Source organism: Drosophila suzukii, chromosome 3, assembly GCF_043229965.1.
Source record: "Drosophila suzukii chromosome 3, CBGP_Dsuzu_IsoJpt1.0, whole genome shotgun sequence".
Lineage (NCBI taxonomy): Eukaryota > Metazoa > Arthropoda > Insecta > Diptera > Drosophilidae > Drosophila > Drosophila suzukii.
The window spans coordinates 17,651,405-17,672,140 of NC_092082.1; the positions used below are offsets into that span (position 1 = coordinate 17,651,405).

At 43.8% G+C, this 20,736-nt stretch overlaps 1 protein-coding gene across 4 annotated transcripts; it reads right to left on the reverse strand.

The window, feature by feature from the left end:
• Window positions 1-20,056, reverse strand: Blimp-1 (PR domain zinc finger protein 1). 4 transcript variants are annotated; one of them, XM_036814805.3, is made up of 6 exons: window positions 19,559-20,056; window positions 5,748-6,314; window positions 5,502-5,618; window positions 5,062-5,100; window positions 2,090-4,664; window positions 1-2,019 (listed from the first exon to the last, which is right to left on the reverse strand). In XM_036814805.3, exons 2-6 carry the CDS (start codon window positions 6,171-6,173, stop codon window positions 1,517-1,519), a joined length of 3,660 nt encoding a protein of 1,219 aa, XP_036670700.3. In that variant the 5' UTR covers window positions 6,174-6,314; window positions 19,559-20,056; the 3' UTR covers window positions 1-1,516. The 4 variants fall into 4 exon arrangements, with proteins under 4 accessions (XP_036670700.3, XP_065720225.2, XP_036670702.3 ...); XM_065864153.2 differs by lacking the exon at window positions 19,559-20,056 and adding an exon at window positions 8,100-8,624; XM_036814807.3 differs by lacking the exon at window positions 19,559-20,056 and adding an exon at window positions 6,693-7,300.
• Window positions 20,057-20,736: the final 680 nt, after the last annotated feature.

Here is a 20,736-nt window from a genome sequence, read left to right on the forward strand (position 1 = left end):
TTGTGTCTTACAGATCGAAGCCGAGCTCTGGGCCCAGCTTTTAATATACAGACCTTAATGGCTAGCTTTATTAATAGGCGCTAAATAGATTTATATCGATACTTAAAGCTAGTCAGCCTCATTAAGATTATAAGCTTAAGATTAGCTAAAGATTTCATATATAATATTCAGACGAAAACGAAGACTAATTGAGAGCGTAATTTTGGTAAAGTACAATACGAGCAAATTTTTTGGATTCGGTTTTTTGTTTGTGGTTAAAGGAGTTGGAGGAAGGTTGAATGATTAAGGCGCAAAGTAGTGTTTTTGGGGGAAATATCCTAGAGTGTTATTCTAACGTGTATATATTTTATATATATTTAGTGTGGTTTACAATATAATTCATATGTTTCGAAATACAAATACAATCGTAAATGTAAATGTGGACAAATGGAAACAGTCAAAAGCACCGATTTTTCAGCTAAGTTTTCTTTACGTTTTTTTTTCGTTTGTTGCTTAGTTTTTATATGTTCTTTTTTCATAATAATCATAGTAATCATAATAATGATAATGGTAATGGTAATCCCTAGTGGTCTACGTAATTATCTATAGCTAGGCGATACTAGTTCAACAGATGCCGAAATAAGGTTTCCTTCTATGTACAGTTTTGCTATCATTTGTTTGTTGCTGCTGTTCCGGTTGTGTATATTTAATAAAATACATATAAATATATATATATTCGTATGTATAATAATGATATATTCATATATAAAATACGTATATAAGCTTCTCGCATCTGTTCTTACTGTCCAGAGATGATCGACTCTAAGCAAATGTTTTCGGTTACTGTCTTATCGCGGGTCTCAGTGCTAACGAAATTCAAATAAGGCAACTTGAATCTATGTATTGTATGTGTAAATGTATCCTTATTTATCCTTTAACTTTTAACTTTTTGTGTAATCTACGTCTAAAGGTGCGCGCCTCAACAAACAAACAAACAAACAGAGAGGGTGAGAGAACAAATCAGAACTGGAAAATCATCGAAAGTCAAATCTAAATGCATTTTCTCTCTCGTTCTCAGTTTTCCGCAAAATTCTCTTCTGCTGCCGGCTCCATTTATTCTCCCATTAACAATCGCTTCCTGTTAACCAATTTCTACACGTCCTTTCATATGTACGGTGTATATATATAAAATATTTATCAAAAATAATATGCCTTTAGTGCTCTCCTGCCATGCTGATAATGATGAGAAGAAGAATTCATGGGATTGCCAATTGGTGAGATCTAGTTTTCATAGCGCGAAAATGAGTTTTAAATTTCAGTTGTGGGGGGGCGTGGGGATCAAAAATTTACGGGGGAGTCTTGAACTATATACAACTATATAATAATACCGTTACGTTTACTTGTGCTGCTTTTTTTTTGGGGGTATCGTCTGTCTGTCTGTTCTTAACTCTATTTGATTTTATTGCACTTGGATTCCATCACTTCCTCTGGTCTGCAGCTCGTCCTTGTTTTTATGGTATACCATGACACATATCTCCTACGTGCATTCGATGATCATGGGCTGGTTGGAGGACTCGATGACCGATGGCCTGCTCTCCTGTGCCTGCACATGCTGACCATGCAGATACACCCCCGATTCTGGCAGGGATTTGAGTCCCTTGGGCGAATGTTGCTGCTGCTGTTGCTGTTGCTGCTGCATTTGCAACGGATGTGGGTGGCCATGTTGCAGCAGGCGGCTGGGCGAATTCTGCTGGTGGTGCGGCGGCGGTGGTGGCAACTGGCTGGCGGTGGTCAGGAGCATGGGTGCCGGACCCACCGAATGCTGGGCCATCAGCAAGTGGGGCGGTGGCTGCTGATGTTGCTGCTGCTGATGCGACTGCTGTTGCTGCTGCGGCGCCATGTGGTTGCCCAGGGGTATCAATCGTGGTGGCGATTGACCTCCATTTGAGAGGTGCCTCAATCCCGGATGCACAGCAGGATGCATGTGCTGGGTCAGCTGCTCGTAGGCTTCTCGGGAGTCCGGTTCGGGATGGTCTTTATCTAAAGAAATAGGAACAAAGGGTACTTGTTAGTTGGAGGTCATGTTAAAAACTCTTTTTGTAAAACCCACCCAAACACTCCGAGGTAGCCGCTGCTGCCATGGCCAACTCCTCCTCCAGATTGTTGGGCTTGCAGCTGGTGGTCTTCCAGTGGGTCCTCAAACCCGATGCACTGATATACTTCTTGTCGCATCCCTGGCACACATACGGCCTGTCATTCGTGTGCAATCTCTTGTGCAGCTTGAGATGCACAAACTGTGTGAATTTCTGGGGACAGAGATCGCAGGCATATGGTTTCTGGCCACTGTGGAGCCTTAAATGGGTCTTCAGATTGGAGGTGCTGGAGAATCGCTTCTTGCAAATGTCGCACTGATGCGGTTTTTCGCCCGTGTGCACCAGGTGATGCTTCTGGAGGTGCGCCAGCTGGGTGAAGCTCTTCGTGCACACATTACACTTGAAGGGTCTTTCGCCGGAATGGGTCCTCAAATGCACCTTGAGGTTGCTCAACTGCCCGAAGGTCTTGCAGCACACATTGCACTCGTAGTGCATCTTGCCATCCTTTTTCTTCAGCGGATAGGGCAGCGATCGGTAGCCCCTGGAGGCCAGGGAATTGGGACTCAGGGGGCTGCCACTGCGGGGACAGGAGTTGCCATCGGGACTCAGGCTGCTGGGCGGTGAGATCCTCAGGGGCGACAGACGCTGCAGCGGGGTGAGGGGCTGCATCAGCGGGTGGTTCAGCATCTGGGTGCTGGTCTGCAACAAATGCAAATTGGAGGCGGAGCCCGCTCCACTCGAGGCATTCGACTGGCGATCGAAGGGGGAATGGGAACTGTGCGGTGGCGAGTGGAAGGTCGAGGTGGCAGCTGCTCCGTAGTGGGGGTAACCAGGATAGCCGGGACTTGGTGAGTGACCACCCGCCTCTCCAGCTCCCAAATAGGCCGCATGCCTCGAGGGTGAGAAGATCACGTTGTGATGATGGTGGCTGGGCGGTGGTGGCGAGCACTCCCCCTTGATCAGGGTGGCCCTGGTCATTTCCTGCTCACCCACCACCACGGCCGACGAGGAGAGCTGCTCGGGATTCTGGCCCAGATTGGAGCTGCTGTCCGGACTCACGGCATTACCATATCGCTGGGACTTCTTGTAGCTGTAGGCCATCTCCGTGGGCGAAGTGGGTGGGGGCGTGGCCGCATTGGCCTGCCGACAGGCATTTGCCGCCGCGGCAGCCGCCTCCAAACGATGTTGGCTGGTCAGGATGGTCTCCAGAATGCTCGACGAGGGCTGGCCAAATCGCAGATAGCGTTCTCCCGGCGGATCTGGTTCGTAGTAGGGTTTGCTCAGTGGGACAATGGTGCGGGCCTGGCCACCGGAATTGTGTTCCAGGACAATGACCGTGGAGGAGGCGGGCTGCTGGTTGGATTGTTCTCGCTCCTGAATCCTCTCCTGCTCCCTATCCCTCTGCCTCTCTCTTTCCCGCTCCCTCTCCATCATCAGCATATGCTCATCGCCCAGGTGGGTGGTGGTCGAGGGGCAAATGGAGTCGGGTTCCGGGTGCATCACCTGCTCCTCCTCCTCCTCCTGCGGCAGGGACATCTCCTGATCCACCTCCTTTAGACTGGGTTCCTGTTTCACGCAGCTCTTGTTCTTGAACTCGTACTTCAGCGGCATCTTCACCTTGAATTTCCTGTACTCATTCTTGTCCGATTCACAAATGGGCGTGGCAGCGGGCGAACTATGGCTATTGATCGCACTGGTGGTGGTGTTGGCCATAACCACGGCAGGTGGCGAACTGCTGGGCTTCTGGGCCTGGGCAATCACCGTCTCCTTGGGGGCAATCGCCTTCTTCGAACAGTCCAGCACATAGTTGTGCTCACTCTCGCTGTCACTGGAATCCTCGGGTGGCGTGAGTCCATCCTCGTGGCACTCGTTGCTGTGGTAACCCTCATCCGATCGCACCGATCTCACGCTGCCATCCTGCGGGGTCATCTGGTGGTCCAGGCCGGAGAGAGGGGAACCCGCCGTGTCCTTGTCGCTGCTGGCCAGAGGCGATCGATCCTGGCCGATGATCACGGAGGCGTGGCGACCATGCTGGATGTGCGGGTGGTGGGAGTTGCAGGCGGCGGTGGTGGTACTGACATGGGCGGGTGGACTGGAGCGGCGGCAGCATTGGGTGGCAGAGGGGGGCGGAGGTGTGGCACCGGAAACGGAAACCGCACCGTTCGCCGCCCCATTTCCCGCTCCCACAGGCAGATGGAGACCCATGACGTAGGTAATGTGACTCACGGCCACATCGGCGGGAATTTCCGGGGCAGGCATCGAGTATCGCGGTTTGCCATCCTCCCCCTCCGCCTCCTCCTCCTCCTCGTCCACCTCCTCCTCCGCCTCCACTGCCTGCTTGCAGGCCCCAAAGATCGTCGTCTCGGGATCCACATCGTAGCCCAGACGACTGGCGAAGTCCTTGCAATACCACACCATCAGCTCCTCGTTGGGCAGAATGTCGCGGGTGGTGTAGAAATAGATGTTCTCCTGGTGCTGGCACGCCACCAGATTCATCACGGACAGACTGTAGGCGGACGCCACATAGCGCATCCAATTGGATTGCGAGCGATCCGAACCATCCAGATAATAGTAGTCATCGTCCTTGAAGATCTACAGAAGCAAAGAAAGAGCAGGAAGATGGGGGAACTTAGACTTATTCTGGACAGTTATAAACGGAAAAGATAACGACACAAGACGCACAACAAGGAAGAACAAACAAAGAGCATACTACAAGGAAAAGAGATAGTAGGGATGTGTTTATTAAATATTTTAGAAATATAAAAGTCGTCTTTAGATTTTCTATTTACATATATTTTTATTAGCATCTTAAAAGTTTTTCTTTTATATTCTATAATTTTTAAAACACATCAATTTCTTAGAGCAGTGCAAGGTTAGTTAGAAAAAGAGTTTGTGCTGGCTTTGGGGATTAGTTGGGAAAGCTGGTGTAGATTTTAAAGGTTAAAGACAACAAATACAAATCAAAGAAAGCATAAATCGTGAGTGGTACCTTAATATTCCCGTAGGTTATGTGGCGTGTTCCCTGCACCTGATTAACCACAATCAATTCGAATGTTTTTCCAAAATGCAAAATTAAATTTTGAATTTTTGTTCGGTTTTTTTTTTTTTTGGTTATACATAATTGTGTTCATTTTGGTTGGGTAATTTTTGGGATGGTTTTAGATTAGATCACATGAAATAAAAATTAAAGAGAAACAAGTTGGTTAGCTGCATGTTTTTTTTTTTAATTTGTCTGGATGATTGGAATGGTGGAAGCATGTTTTAGGTGATTTCTTATGACTTATTTGGGGCAACATTTAAACCTCTGGTTTTATCGGAGGTGTTGTGACCAAAAACGAAGGCAAACAAAAGATGCAAGTGAATTGAAAGCCCACAACAGATGCTTAACCCTTCATCGAATGAAGCATTTAGAGAGATGAGGATGCTTACCCGCCAGAAATAGCGCGCCTTATTCTTATCATTGGGATAGTTTGAGGTTGGAATGCCTTCGAATGGGCCGAAGCGAGTGCCACGTGGGATGACCCCGCTGCTCCAAACTCCTTCAGTCTGGAAATAATATATATAATACGGAAATAAGGGTTAGATTTGGGTTATATGTAGGATTTATTGGCAGGATTTCAAGGTTTTCCAACTAATTGGGAATATTATTGTTTGAAAAAGGGGCCTTTTTCTTACCTTAACATTTGGCGTTGAGTAGACCATGGATGACTTGAGCGTCAGGCTGCGCGGCAGCGTTTTGTCCGCCCGATTGGGCAGTCCCCGCTCCGCATGGACATCCGGCACCAGGTAGACGGCCAGCCGCTGGAAGTCCTCCTCCCGCATCCTGGTCACATCGTAATCCTGATTGCCATCCGGCGATGGACTGCGACTTCGACTGCGACTGCGCGCCCTTCTCGCCGACAGCTTGTGGTGCGGATGCGGATGGGGATGCGGATGCGGATGTGGCTGGGCATGCTGGGGATGCTGCTGATGCGGATGTGGGTGGCTGAGTGGGTGGTGGGGCGGATGGCTGGCTGCCTTCATGATGGCTCCCGGCTGCTGATCCTGCGGATTTTGTGGCTGCTGCTGCTGCAGATGGTTGTGGTTGTGATGTCCATGCATGGCGACTATAGCTAGATTGTTGCTCAGCTAACGCTATATATATGCTGGTTTATATATATATATAAGTATATATATATATATGGGGGGTTCAGTGGTTGCTGCTTATTCTGCTAGTTGTTTGTGTTTGAAGTTTTACTTGATCTGGAACGACACAAAGGATGGGGAAAAAATACGTTTTAAATATAGACATAATTTGGCGCTATAAATAGAGGCGCCTATCACCCTCTATACCTGAATCTAACCACCCCCTCGCCAACCCCTCCCCCCTGAAAAGCTCCTCTGAATTTTCACAGTGTTGCATTCGTGTTATCGTCACTGCAAAAAGCTAACTACAAAACGGCGACGAGTAGCGAGTGAAGGGGTCATCCAAAAAGGGGAGGTTGGTGCTGGTGGTGCAGTTCAAGATTAAGGCCTCAGTGGAGGTTACACGTTCACGTTCAGGGGCATAGCCACCCAAACCACCACCCCTCCACCTTACCGGTTGGTAAAATGAAATGAAAATTCCCGAAGAAAACTCACTTCAATTATTCTCCTCCATTTGGCTGCCGTTTTGCTGCGCTTTGTACTCTCGTTTTGCATTTGCATTGGATTCCCCTTACATTGCTTTTTAAACTTGTTTAAAATATAGGTAACCCTTTGGTGTTTTTCTTAGGTTCTTAATTATTATAGAGCTGCTAATTGATTGTGGCTTGTTTTTATTTTGCTGTTGCTGTTCCTCCTTGCACTGATTTCGGTATTTTGCTTTGAATTTGAAATTTTTTGTGTTGCTTTGGCCCGCAAATTACGCATCACTTTCTGTTTCGTTCTCTCGTTACGCATACGCCGTGTGGCCTGCCGCCTGCCCCGGAATAATTTTCCGGCTTTGCCCGTCCGGCTGTCCGGCTTGGCTTGACAATCTACGGCGGATCTCCTGCTGCTCGGCCAGCATTCTTATTCGCACTGCGACATTCAACTTTATGTCTAAATTCGCCTGGCGGATGTTAAAATCAAATGCATTTGCGGCAACGACAACGACAACAACGACGGAAAAAACGCACAAAGATTGAAGAGAATATTTATAAGATTGTTTTTTGATTTGCTTTTCGGTTGCAGTTTTTTGTATTTTTATGAAGAAGAGCCAGGGAAACGTTGACGCCGCCAACCGAGAGTTCCTACTACTGACCCACATCCAACCGGCATAGACCCCAAAAAAGCTCGAAATTGCACTCACCCACACGCACGCACGGCCGCACCAATACACAGACAGCAGCCGGCATTGCACCAATACAGTTTTCAGTGCAATACGAACGCATCCCCGTGAAAGATTCTCAATTCACAATTTCCCGCTCGGAAAGTTCTCAGCCAGAGAGGGTTGTGAAAACGCTTTCTGGCAAAAAGCTTCTCGCTCGGTGGTTTGGTGGCTCGGTGGTGCGGCTAGTGGTTGCAGCCGTGGTTTATTGGTGGTTGCTTGTCGACTTATTAAAATGTTGGTTTTTCTACATATCTTTTTTATTTCCTTTTCAGACATTTTCAGCTGCGCAATCATGAATTTATTGTGCAAGGCTGGCCATTCTGTTTTATTCCTAGAAATGGCGAAGTTTCGTTGGGGTGGTTCTGAGGGGCTCTTCTTTGAGACACAAGAAATTGTGTGATCACTTTATTGTGATTACATAAATTAATAGAGAGGACTTAAGTGTATTTGTATTACACTTCTCGGTCAATGATGATTAAATAAAAGGTGAACGAAATTAAAAACATCCTTCAATAGTTAAGAGGTATAATAGTCAATAATAACAGGTATTTTGCATTTAAAGATATAAATTAGATATATAAAACTACTCTCATTTAAATAAAATAATCTATATATAGAAATCAGGAAATAAGTACAGGAAGTTGTCCTTAAGCCCCCATCTTAAATAAATACAATAAATCTAACACCAAACTTACGTATTTCGGTTAATCTAAATAGGGACTTCCCTCATCAGATCCCTGAGCTATATGCGGCAGGAAATACCAGGAACTCTCGTTCTTATCAGTCCGCTAAGCCCAACCATTAATTCAAAGTGATATCGCGCCCCCCAATCAAGTTGAGTGCAATCGCATAACCAGGAAGTTCACTTTGATGGCCATTCGTGGGGGGGGTTGCTGTGGACTCACCCAATCTGTATAGATAGATGAACAATAAATACGGCTATATATGAACCATATACGTAGTCAACTCCCCCGGTAAACCGCTCAAGTGGCTAAAAGGAGCTACCAATTTGGCTCTGATCCCGACCGCTCGTCGAACTGCACGCACGTAGAATGCGAAATGCGAATGCGAAATACGAATACGAATTTTCCGAGCCCCGGCGATCGAAAGCGACACGGATGCAAAATTGCAACACTACCGACTATGTGAATCTCGATGTCGGTATGTGTAATTGTGCCTGAATGATGCCTAATGCACTTGCACTTGCACTTGCGAATTGCATTTTGATTCGGTACTGTTCTGCGAGTGCGGAAATGTGCGAAACGATCTGCAGAAAGTGATTTCTGGCTGCTCGTGATTTCCCCATCCCTTGTCTGAGATCTTTTCTTTTTTTTGATTTTGTGTGTGGGTTTTTGCCAGCTGGCGCCGTCAGCCAAAAATATGCAGACGAAATGAGGAAGAAATAAGCTAGTGGGTTCTACAAGATACTTTCGATTTTAAGAGAGAGAGAGAGAGAGAGCGAGAGGGTGGGGCAACCCTTTGCGCAATTTACAGATGCGTTCGGCAGACTAGGAAGTCGAAAGTCTTGTCATGCATACCGTACGAAAATCAACAATATTCTAGTTAAATCAACAAACTGCAATCGTGAGTGTAAAACTGCAGATAGCGCGCCAAAAAGCTTTTCGCTATCGCTGTGAAAATGAAAATAAACAGCTGCACACACATCGGCACACACAAGTTAGACATTAGAAACAAAAAGTAAAAATCGGTTGGCGCTTTGCGTTTCTAATCATCGCACAATTGCATTTGAAGGACACACACTCGACGCGAGCGAAATTAAAAATAAATAACGTACACACAGACCAAGACATATGTAATCATAAAAATGCAATAAAGCAGCAGAGCGAGAGGCAATTGGTCAGTAGCACTCAGCATTCAGCATTCAACATTCAACTTGAACGCCGACGACCCGTGATAAGAGCTCGGCCACATTGCGCATACGCCATGTATGCCGACTGCACCCAGTGAAACGAAAGAAAAACTTCCGCGAAGCTCCCATGCTCTCGCCAGGCATCGATCTTTATCAAATTGCAATGCGGAAAGAGATTCTAACCGAAACATAATAGAATAGAACAGCACAGTACCCCAAATGGGGTCTCTCCCACCGCTTGGAATCGTTCGCTCAAGGACAAAGTGAACTGTACTAACCGCATTAGCGCACTAACCATATATACGAGTATGGTACTATATGTATGTGCACGTTCTGCTGATAACTGCACTCTGCCAAGGCGCCGCAGTCATAAACTGTTCGCCATCTCACTCTATCTAAGTAGGAAATCACCGGAGCTAAGTAGTTTCGATGAATAAACAAATTTAACGATGTATTTTTTCAAGTGTAATGTAAATATTTATTATTTAGCCATATGCAAGGCATGGAAGTGCTGCAAAGGGGGGCTACGAGATGTTAAAACAAATTAAAGGGGTTGTAATGGGATTTATTAAAATATATCTAAGTAAAAAAAATTTTATAAATAGATCGTCTAATCATTCTTAAAGGTTTTTTAAAAATTTTAAGCATATAATTATTTTTCTAATTTTATATTTTATGTTTTAATTTAGAAAGCTACGTTTGTATTTTTAAAATACTCCAACACTTTCCACAAAAATCTAGTTTAATCCAGTTAACAATCAATTTATTTATTATTTGCCCTGGTATTTCTGGTAATCTAAGCAATAATACCTACCAAAGGCGGAACCAGGAATTGTAGAATTTCTGTTTACACATTCTTAGATGTTCTCCCAAGGCCCGATCTATTATGACATCGAATTCGCCACACTTTCGAGGCGGTTACAACGATTTTAGTCTGGGATTCGCTTTGCTTTTGAGTATATCTAGTTCCCGATATTACCCGCAGTTAATCTATATTTTCCGTTGTTGGCCGAGATGATTTGCAGTCAGCCAGTGAATAGTACAGGGTATGCGCGATGGAGAGGGCACAACCCGGAAATGTAAAATGTTAAGGGGTGGAAAGGTGGGGGGGGAAAAGCGGGGAGTTCGCATTTAGTTTTATGTGCATGCAAAACGAAACGAAAAGCGAAAAACGAAACGAAGGGGGTGGTGAGGTGGGGCAGCTGATAAAATAAAATTGCGAGCTATTTGTTTGTCCCTCTCTATCTCTCTCTCTCTCTCTGTCTGTGTAATAATAATTTGTGTGAGCTTTTCAGCGGAAAAGGGAACAAAGGGGGGATCGGGGTGGGGGTGGCTGGGGAGGGTGGGGCGTTTGGCTAGAGCATCATCATCATCATAACCTTGAGTCACAAGTCGAGAATGTGCATGCGAATTGAATGCGAAAACAACAAAAATTGCCGCATTCGTCTCACTCATCCGCATTGCAAAAAATAAATAGGGGGAGGGGGGTGGGGGGATGCAGGCTGCACAGTGGGTGTGTGCAGGTGATTATCTAATCACAGTGCTGTGAAATTAATATCAGCATTTCAAGGACACCGAACAAAAGGTATGCCAGTTATTTATATTTTTATGCTGGTGAGATTCTGTGATTCAGCCACCAACCACCCACTCATAATCCACCCCCTTTCTCCCTTTGGTTAGATATTGTGTTGCGGTTTCGTTGCACTTTAACCTTGAAAATATTGTGCATTCTTTTGTTTTTGTTGCTGGCATTACTGCGATTTGCGCATGTGCAAAAACGAGTGCAATTCCCACCCCACAAGCGAGAGTGAGAAAAGGCGATTGAACCGCTCCCACTCCGAAAAAAACACTTAACCGATTCCCACTGTACAGTCAAGTCGTTTGCCATTTTGGCAGTTAATAATCGTAAATTATAAATCAATTTTAAAATTCACTCAAGCACGAGAAAACAACAAAAATAAAAGCGAAAGTATATTAAATAAACAAATGATAAATGCAAAACGATCAAAGAAAGCATTTTGTACATTCAATGCAAATTCTCCAAATGCAAAAACGAAAGTACTTAATTAAACAATTACCCAGAATTACGATCATTCATTTTATTGCTGTGGCTTATAATTGAAATAAATGTGCAATGTGTTTGATTTTCATTTTTGAATTTGCATATTAAATTATTTAGAGTGAAGAACAAGATTATTGGAATAACATGTCAAGATATTTAAGATATAAAATTTATAATTTCGTTAAAATATACCCGTTTTTATACATTTGTTATATAATTTTGTTGGTTGCTGCCCTACTGAATTATCTTTTTGTGTTTGACTAATTGTTTTTCCAACTTTTACTGCTGTTTTCGTAAATGATAATAAATCAATATAAATTTTTTATTGTTTTTCTATTATTTCTGTTTACTTAGGTTTTGCCCTTGACTTGGTTGCTGATTACATATATTCTCCATTTTGTTTTGACGTAGGTCAAATAACCATAAATTAAGTGCTATTTTCGAGGGGGGAAGCCACCTTTGTGGCCCTTTTCCCCCTTTTTCCCAGCATTCTTCTTATCAATGCAGTTTACGCTTCAAGTGTTTATTTTTTAGCTTCGTTAAGCTTTTGGTTTGCACTTTGCTTCCTTATCAGTTGGCAATTTTCGCCCTATTGCGCAGTGAAAGTTTTCCATTTGCATGATGTTGTTGGTGTAGCTATTGTTGTTCTTGATATAATAAATGTAAATGTGTTTGTTTGCTGTTTAATTAGAAATGATTAGGTTTTGAAATTTAGATTGGCAATAGATACAAGGGCATTTCCGTTTTATAGTGCTTGCTATCTTTAAGTGTTTTAGGAGATACAGTAGGTAAAATGCAAATATTTATTTTCAACTTGTATTTTAAGAGCTCCGGCCCATGGCTTACATCATCTAGTGTACAAAAGGGTTAACGAACCCAAAGGTCAAATGCTTTTTACCCAGACTCAGACGTCGACGTCGACGCAGGCAGAGGCGCAGCAACGATGAGGCAATGCAAATTCAACTGCAGCCAAATGATGTTGCTGCTGATGATGTCATGGCTACCAGAAAAAAAAAGAGGAACAGAACTAAAAAAACTTCCATTTGTCCTGTGGCGAAAATCAATAAGCCCCATAAGCTGAACAACAATTAAAAGTGGAGAACTTTTAAGTTGGAAAGCCAGCCGAGCAGGAAGCGCAAAAGACAGATCCTTTGAGGACACCTCTTTGTGGCAGACAGAGGGATCAGGACACGTCGATAGGAAGCGGCTTAAATCCATAATCCTGTGGGCGACACATTACCTTGACGACAGTTCCGTACGGAACAACAACAAACACGACCTACGACAAAGCGATTGAAAATGCGCATAAATTCGACAAAGGAGCAGCCAGTGTCTGCCTCCCATTGGCGAAAAGGGGGCGGGGCAGATTGGTTGCCAGACCATGACAACAACAAAAAAGTCAAAGTAAAAAAAACACACTCGCACAGGCAGAAAAAAAAACACAAATACAACAAAAATAAGGGCCAGACAACAGAAAAGGCGAACGACCCTTTTCAGGCATTTGCAGACGCCAGACGACGCCGTCAATGTAGATGTGAGTACACTGGGAAAAAACACTGTAATATACCCTTTCGAAGATCTGTTATTGTATATTATGCCTAGTAGTTGCCGAACCAATAGTAATTTAAAAACAACATCATATATTTTCAGATTAAAACAATCTTTTAAAGATCATATAAAGGAACTTTGGATCTTAACTGATCTATAGATCTATATTTAATTGTCTAAACTTTATCATCGATATCACTGATGAATAAAACAATCACATAAAAACAATCTCTTCAACTCATCTATACAGATCCTTTATAGGACGTTTGGAACTTATATGATCTATATTTATTTATCTAAAATGGTATACCTATCACTGACTTCCGTAATAATGGATAACTGTTAGGATGGCATCCCATTTTTGACCAGTGCCTTCCGTACTGTTGGGGCAGGGCCCAGGCTTCGAGCTCAGTCGACTTCGGCTCATTATCCTTTTCGCTTTCCATACATAAATCGCTGGCGCTGCGGCTGGCGTTCAATGAACTCCGCCGGGCACGTACGGTCGTCGTACCCGGGATAATGGATACACACCCAATACGGAAAGCGAAACACACACAGGACGATGACGATGACGACGACGCTGACGTTGACGGTGGCAGCGACTGTGGCTGAGGAGTCCACTTTGGCAGCGGCAGCGACGCAGGCAGCAGACAGACGCGAAGGTCCTGCGAAACTTGGGCTGGGTTCGCAGCTCCTTTTTGGTCCTCTCGTGAACGTGGACTTGACAGTGTGCAGCGTGGAAAACTCCGCTGCTCCTCTTATACCCCCCACATCCTCTATCTAGAAACTCCTCGCTCGGTCGTGACTGCGCTGCTGCCGAGGGCAAGGACCTGCAGACTGCAGACTGCAATTGAGCCGAGCTTCTGCGCCGACGTCATCGTCTGCCCAGGCAGGCGCAGCAAAGTTTCACTTTTAATTTTTTCCACCCATTCAGCAAAAGCGCCCCACGACCAAGGCCATGCGAGCGAAAGAGACAACGGCTGGTGTTTGTGTCTGGGACATAAGGATATAGGGTTTGGGTTTGGGTTTGGGTTGGGTTCGGTTGGGTTCCTCGGGGCGGAGTGCATTACTGAACTGAACCGCACCAAGCTGAACCGGGCTGAACTGAACTGAACTGAACTGAACTGAACTGTGTGTAGAGAAAGGTTGTTGAACTGCGTCGGCAGAGGCGAACTTTCACAGGGAGCCAGTGCGCTAGGACATGGTCAGCACAAAAGCAAAAGTAGATTTTATGCTAAAAAAGACCCTAACCTAGGGTTACCTCAATGCGTTTAATATTGCGCAACCAGGCAATGGATTATTTTCACAATTTGATACTATACCATAACTATCAGTTAAGAACCCCAACCCTTAGTTACCTCTTTTTTTGGTTATTGCACAATTCAAACTCAGTCTCTCTGTGTTTAGGGCCTCAGTCTTAATGGCTCTGTTTCAGGTGTTGGCCAGTTTTTGTTGGCTTTTTAAGCGCGACTTGAAGAAACTGATGTTGGCGAAGGTGTCGCGAAAGTAGATGCGATCGAAGTATAATGGCCTGCGCTGATCGACGTGTGAACACATTGCACCAATTGGTGGTATCTCGGGATACTTGATTAGATACATTGACTTAGGGCGAGCTTAACACTTAACTAACGCACTTATGCACTCTATGTACTATTCTTAACGCTTTTCGCTTGCTGATTGAACACATTTGTGGCTGTGGCTTTAGCATTAGCTTTCAGCTAATATATATATAAATATGTGCACGGGATGTCCTGCTGATTTCCTCTGCCGTTTTTGGTCCACGCAACGCGGCTGTGCCATGAGACATGACCTGCCCAACGCGTTAACATCCCGAGTCAGGACTGAAATAACGAGCAGCTGCAAAAGCTGCCAGCTCCCTTCAGTTTCAGTCAAAAGCGGCAGCGAAGTTGGCTGCAACGCCGGCTTCTCTGCCCGCCGACTGCAGACAGTAAACAAGGTGGTTCCTGGGGTTCTTGGGGGGCTGGTCGGGGCTAGTCGGGGGGTTCGGGAGGTGGAGGCCATTGCTATTGGCACTTGCACTTGGCATCCACTGAACTCGCCCAGTGCGAAACAATAACAACAACACAGGGGCAGAACCATAGCGGCAGCAGCGCAGCAAGGGCGGCACTTTTCAGCAGAGCTTCGATACGGATTCGGGTTGAGATTCGGATTCGTACTTTTAAGTTCGGGACTTGGAACATGGAGGGTGGATCTCTGGAACTGTGCAATTCTGTCTGGGCAGAGAAAGCCACAGACACAGTTTATTTTAGAACACAAAACATATTGTGTAAGGTCGGAACAAAGGATTTTTGGAAATTACATAAGATTGTGTTAGGAAACTCCAATGCGTTAGAAATTTGGCATCTTATCTCATGCATACCATTGAAATACAGCAATTTCTTAAAAATGTATGATACTTATATACATTTTATAATATTTTCCCTAAGGTTCCGATATTATTATAATAAATTATATTATATTTGAAAGACATTTCCCTTAACATTATACCACATTTATTTTTCCTTATCTAAGTCTAAATTTCTGCAAGTGCAATGCAGACATTGCAAAGCTCTCATTCCATTCTCTCGCTGCATTCTCTTCTAACCCAAATTCTCTCTTTTATTTTCCGCAACGCATGCTCTGTTTATGGGGGTTGTGTTGCATTCGATTGCAAATTGACCGTTGACAATGAACTAGAGGTAAAGCCGGAAGTCTCGCTGTTAGGGACATTATGCAAAACTATTCGTTAGAGCTCCAGAATTGAGACCTCTTCAGAGTTCATTTTTAGCGGTGTCTTTGTGAACTTAACCGCCAGCGAAATAGACATAAAGTACGCCAAGCACGTTTTTTAATGGCCAGCGACATTAAACTGTAAAACCAAAAAAGTAATAGGTGGAGTACAGCCGGTGAATGTACCGTTAGGTTAATAAAAAGCCATTTTGTCATAGTCAAATTACGAGGGGCCGGTAAATTGGGGGATTACGTATTCATGGCGCGTAAATGAGCATAATTTGATTTCCAGTTCTATGGAGGGGGTGGGCCTGGGCGATACTACAAAGCATAGAGACATACAAAATAGTTGGGCAACTCCAACGCCACCTTTCCTCTTTGTTCTAACCCCCACCATTCAACCTCTATGCGACCATCAATGATCGGTAGGTTCTTCTATCAATGCACTGGCAGAAAAGTTGTATTATATTTCATAATAATGTACTAATCTATCTGATTCTGATTTTTTTTTAAGCAAGTACTTTTTTAAACAAGTTTTTTTGCGAAATATGAAATTTGTGATAGTGATATGTTGTAAAATAATGATATATCTTCCTGATTCTTTTTTTCAGAGTGCTCAATGTCACAGTCGTTGCACAGAAAACAATAACAACGCCGACAACGACAACGACACCAACAACAATGTGGGCATTTACAGCTAAACACGATAGTGTCAAGGCAGCAACAACAAAGGCGACAAAGGCAACAAAGCAACAACATTGACACAGAACCTGTCGCAGCAAAGTTCAACGTCAAGTGAGGTTCGTATCTCGGCTTCGTACTGAACTTCGGCTTTAACTTCGGTTCGGCTTCGGCTTTTGAGCTCTGCGCATGCGCAAGTGCTCTCTCCTCTCTCCTACGAGTGTGTGTGTGTGCTTCGGTTATAACGCGCTTGAGTAGGTCGGTCATTGAACTTGTTTTCTTTTCATCTGCTGCTGCGCTGCCACTTCTTTCGCTCCATTCTTTTGCTTGGCCACACTTTCTTCCTGGTTCGCTCTCTTTCTTTCTACCTGTATGTCCCACCTGTGCGTCGGCGTTCTCTTAAGCGGCTCTCTTAAGCCGCTGTGTTTTTCTTTTTGCTTTTTTTTTACCTGGGAAGCTGCCGCGGATGACTTGGCAGCTCCTCCTTTCCCCCATCCTCATCCCCAGCCCCCCTTGTGCGTAGCAAGTGGCCAAGGTAGCAACAATTTCAACCGAAGATGCAGCTCCCGCAGAAAGCAAAAGGCAAGAAGAACCGCCCAAGGTAAGACCACGAGCGAGTCAATAACCCTGGCTGAACAAAAAAAAGCTGGCCAAGAGTAAGAGTGATTTGATTCCCTTTTCATCAGGCCTTAGAAGTGGCAGAAGACCTGGCATAACAACACCGTACAAAATAAATTAAATTTGATGATTATGAGTTTTAAAACACCTTAATCAAATGTGCTCTAAACTACAGGGAGCTACATTTTATATACAACCCTGAATAATATTTAAAGTTATATAAGTTACCATAGGACTTGTTAGTAAGTTTAGATTATTTTTCTTACAACAACTACTGTAACTAATCTTTTGTAAAAGAACTGATATGTTATGAATTATCCTGATATATTGCTGATTTATTAGATTGGAAATGTTATAATAATATTAAAAATGTATGTGATAGAACTTATCGAATTAACAAAATCCCTTAGTTCTTATTTCGATTCTAATGATATCTTTTCAAATTTTAATTAGAGCACTTATTAATCTCTTGTTTCCAGTGCAGTGGGAGAAGAACTGGATGAGTGCAAGAACCTTTGGCTTGCTTCAGTTGAGCACGCCATGTGCCCATGAGCATTTGCCAGTTGAACGCCCTTTTCACGGCAAATGATTCCCGATGTGCGATGCCTGTACCACTGGGGGAGGGATACGGGGATCAGGAGGAGGTGGCTGAGATAGAGGAGCTGGCTGTTTGCAACCTGCCCCAAACTCAAACCGAGCCCCTGGCCCAAGGATGAGCCGATCTGAACTGGTTTCCCCTCCTGGTCATTGGCTTCTTCTTCTGCTGCTGCTGCTGCTGCCGCTGCTAGCTGAAGCGGCAGATTCACTTTTCGAGGGGGGACCTGGGGAGGGGATTCTCTAATTCTTGGCCTAGGTCCTTGGCCTCTCCCTATCGCCGTGTCTCGCTTCCGCACACAGCCTCTTCTTGGGCTTGAAATGAAAACGAAAACCGAATGAAGGCAAGTTTGTTGCCTAAGTCATTTGTTTTGTGGGGTGGGGCGGTTAGTGTGTGTTTGAGTGTGTTGGCTGGCTAACAGTCAATGAACTCTCGGCATGCGTGCCAAAAAAGAAAGAACAACAACAACAACAACAGCAAGTGAAGAAGAATCTAAAGCCGTAAGAAGAATCAAAAGAATTGCTTTCATACACAAACTTAGATGGGGGCTCATTTAAATTGCAAAATGAAGCAAGCTGTTTCCAAGCTATATATAGGGGGATTGAGATATAACTCATTCCGTATGCCATTTTGAATCAAGTCAGGAGGAGATTGACGGCTCGGTGGGAGCAGGTGGCCATCGACAGAACTTGGACAGCTGCAGCTGCTAATGACCTTGATATTGAAATGATCATCGTGTGATTTCGAATCGAATTATAAATTCGCAATGAGTTTTGATTTCATTGGCTCGGTTTCGTTGTGCTGTGTTCATTCATCTCGTTTCGATTTCGATTTCAATTTATTTGTTTATACAATATTTTATTGCTGCTGCTGGCGTTGTTGCTTTTATCGCCGCCTGTTGGAGCGTGTTAGCGTGCGATCAGTTGTCGAGTCATTTAAAGTCAAAGTCAAGGTTTTTCTGCCTTACGTCGCCAATTATCTGTCGCCATCTCGCTCCATCGCCCTGCCAGCCTATAATGCCCTCTCTGTCCCTCTGCCGGCGTATTTACCCCCATTTTGTTGTTTGTGCGATTTGTTTAAGCCCAAACTGGTTTTGTCTAATTATTTGTGTTGTGAGTGCTACATTGTTGTTTTTGCTGATGTGATTATTAAATATATATGTATATATATAGGGACAAGAGAGAGGGGTAGATTTGTGTACGATTTTTCTAATGAAATGCCAGTCTCCATCATTCTGCCATCTCCCATTTGTGGCCAAGAAATTTAGCTGCTTATGCCATTTTTCTAGCCTGTCTGTAATTAATCATCATACCTTTTTTTTAATTCGCTTTTTTGGGCTTTTTGCTGGAAACTTGTTCTCGCCCAGAGCGACGTACTATTATATAACCTTTCTATCGAAAATGTACGATTAGCATAAATCGTATGTGAAAGTCTTCTTCGTGGTCGTAAGAATAATAAGATGTTGCTGGCTGCTGTGTAACATCATGGTTAAAATTAAACGCTAGCCATAAATTATGGTGGCTGGAGTGCGAGATTTAGTGGAGAAAAAGTAGAAAATCAGGAATAGAACTCAAGCAATTAAGATGTCAATAAAAAAGTTGAAATAAAGAAAAATTATCTAAGAATAAATTAAAAGAGAATTTCTAAAAAAAAAGTTCTAACTGGAAATTAGAAATTAACTAAGCATCAATTTGACAGAAATGATTTAGTGATAAGTGAATATAATGATTAGTTATGCAATTTATGGAAAAAGAACAAAAGGTTTTTGTTCATAACTTTTAAGATAACTTGTCAAAATCCCGCCCAAAAATTTCCTGAAGCTTCTACAACAGACACACTCTTCGGAGAAAGCTTTCTTTTCAGAACTTTCGGGAACTGCTTTACTAAGTCAACTTCAGTACTGTAGCCTGTAGTTATAAAAACCCTTTGTAAAATGTATAAACGAGCATGATCGTTAAATTGTCAACTATATAATTGACTTAAGGCCATAAAAAGGCACCTGGGAAAAATTACCAAGTCCAAATAAGATAAATCATTTGGAAGTACTCACCATGTTCAGTGTTTAAATGCATATCCGTTCCGTGTTTGTTGAGGTTGCTGCTAATGTTGCGGCTAAATTTAAATCCATTACGCAATAAATCCAATCCGAAGCCGAAAAGTGCTTGCTGGCTGTTTAAGTTTCAATTATAATAGACACTTTGTTATTCTTAAACTTTTCGAATATAGTTAGCAAACTATATTTTTTTAAACACAAATGCACTGGTTGGGGAATTGAACTAATTTGCTTAGGTCTAGTGGAAATATATTTTGCATATCTAAGGGCAGTCTTATGTGGATGTCACTTTTTGTCAATTTTTGATGCACACAATTCACTTTGAAAGGGGGTTACAGCTTCTAGATATTCCTAATTTCAGAACTTTTGATGGGTGGGTGTATGTTGTAAAGTCTGGTGGATCAGTGGTCTTTTTGCTGTCTTGAAGCAAGTAGAAGCGTAACGCGTGCGTCTTACGAAATCATGTCTCGATCGTTTTGTTGCTTACGGGAAACTGAAACTACGGATGAGTCGCGGTGCGACTTCAATGTCGATGTCGTTAGAGGCTTCTGAAGGCAGCGGCAGCGGCAGAGCAGCGACTGCGCAGACAGATAGACTTTTCAGCATTTCATTACACGGCCTTACGCACACACCAGCACGCCCAGCACTCTCTTCTTTCTCTTCAAACACACCAACGGTAACATGCACACACACTATCGCACAGGTAGAGAGCAGCTCAGGTGTCTCAGGTTCTTGATCGCAGTGCCATTTACACTGATCAGATCTCATGGCTCTCTCAGCTCTCGCCCCGTCTCTTTCTCTTTCTCCCTATCTGCCCCTATCTCGCTCTCGCTCTCCCTCGCTGAGCGCAACAGGCCAGAACTTTCATTCAAGGTGAGCGCGCGGGCGCAGGTATCTCTTGGGCAGCACCAATACCACCGCAAATACCGCCACTCTTTTTCGCACGGAATACACGGACATACTTAGTTCTGAACTCGTCTAACACACAAAATACAAATTTGTAAGATCATAGAATTTTTCACCAGATATGATAATATTGACCAATCAATGATGATGATACTTAAACCGATTAATTCCATACTAAATTAATAAGCTACTGGATTCAAGCCATGGTTTTGAAACCTAAGTTCATAAAATTCTTAGCTATTACATAAACCGAAAAACAGAACTCAAAC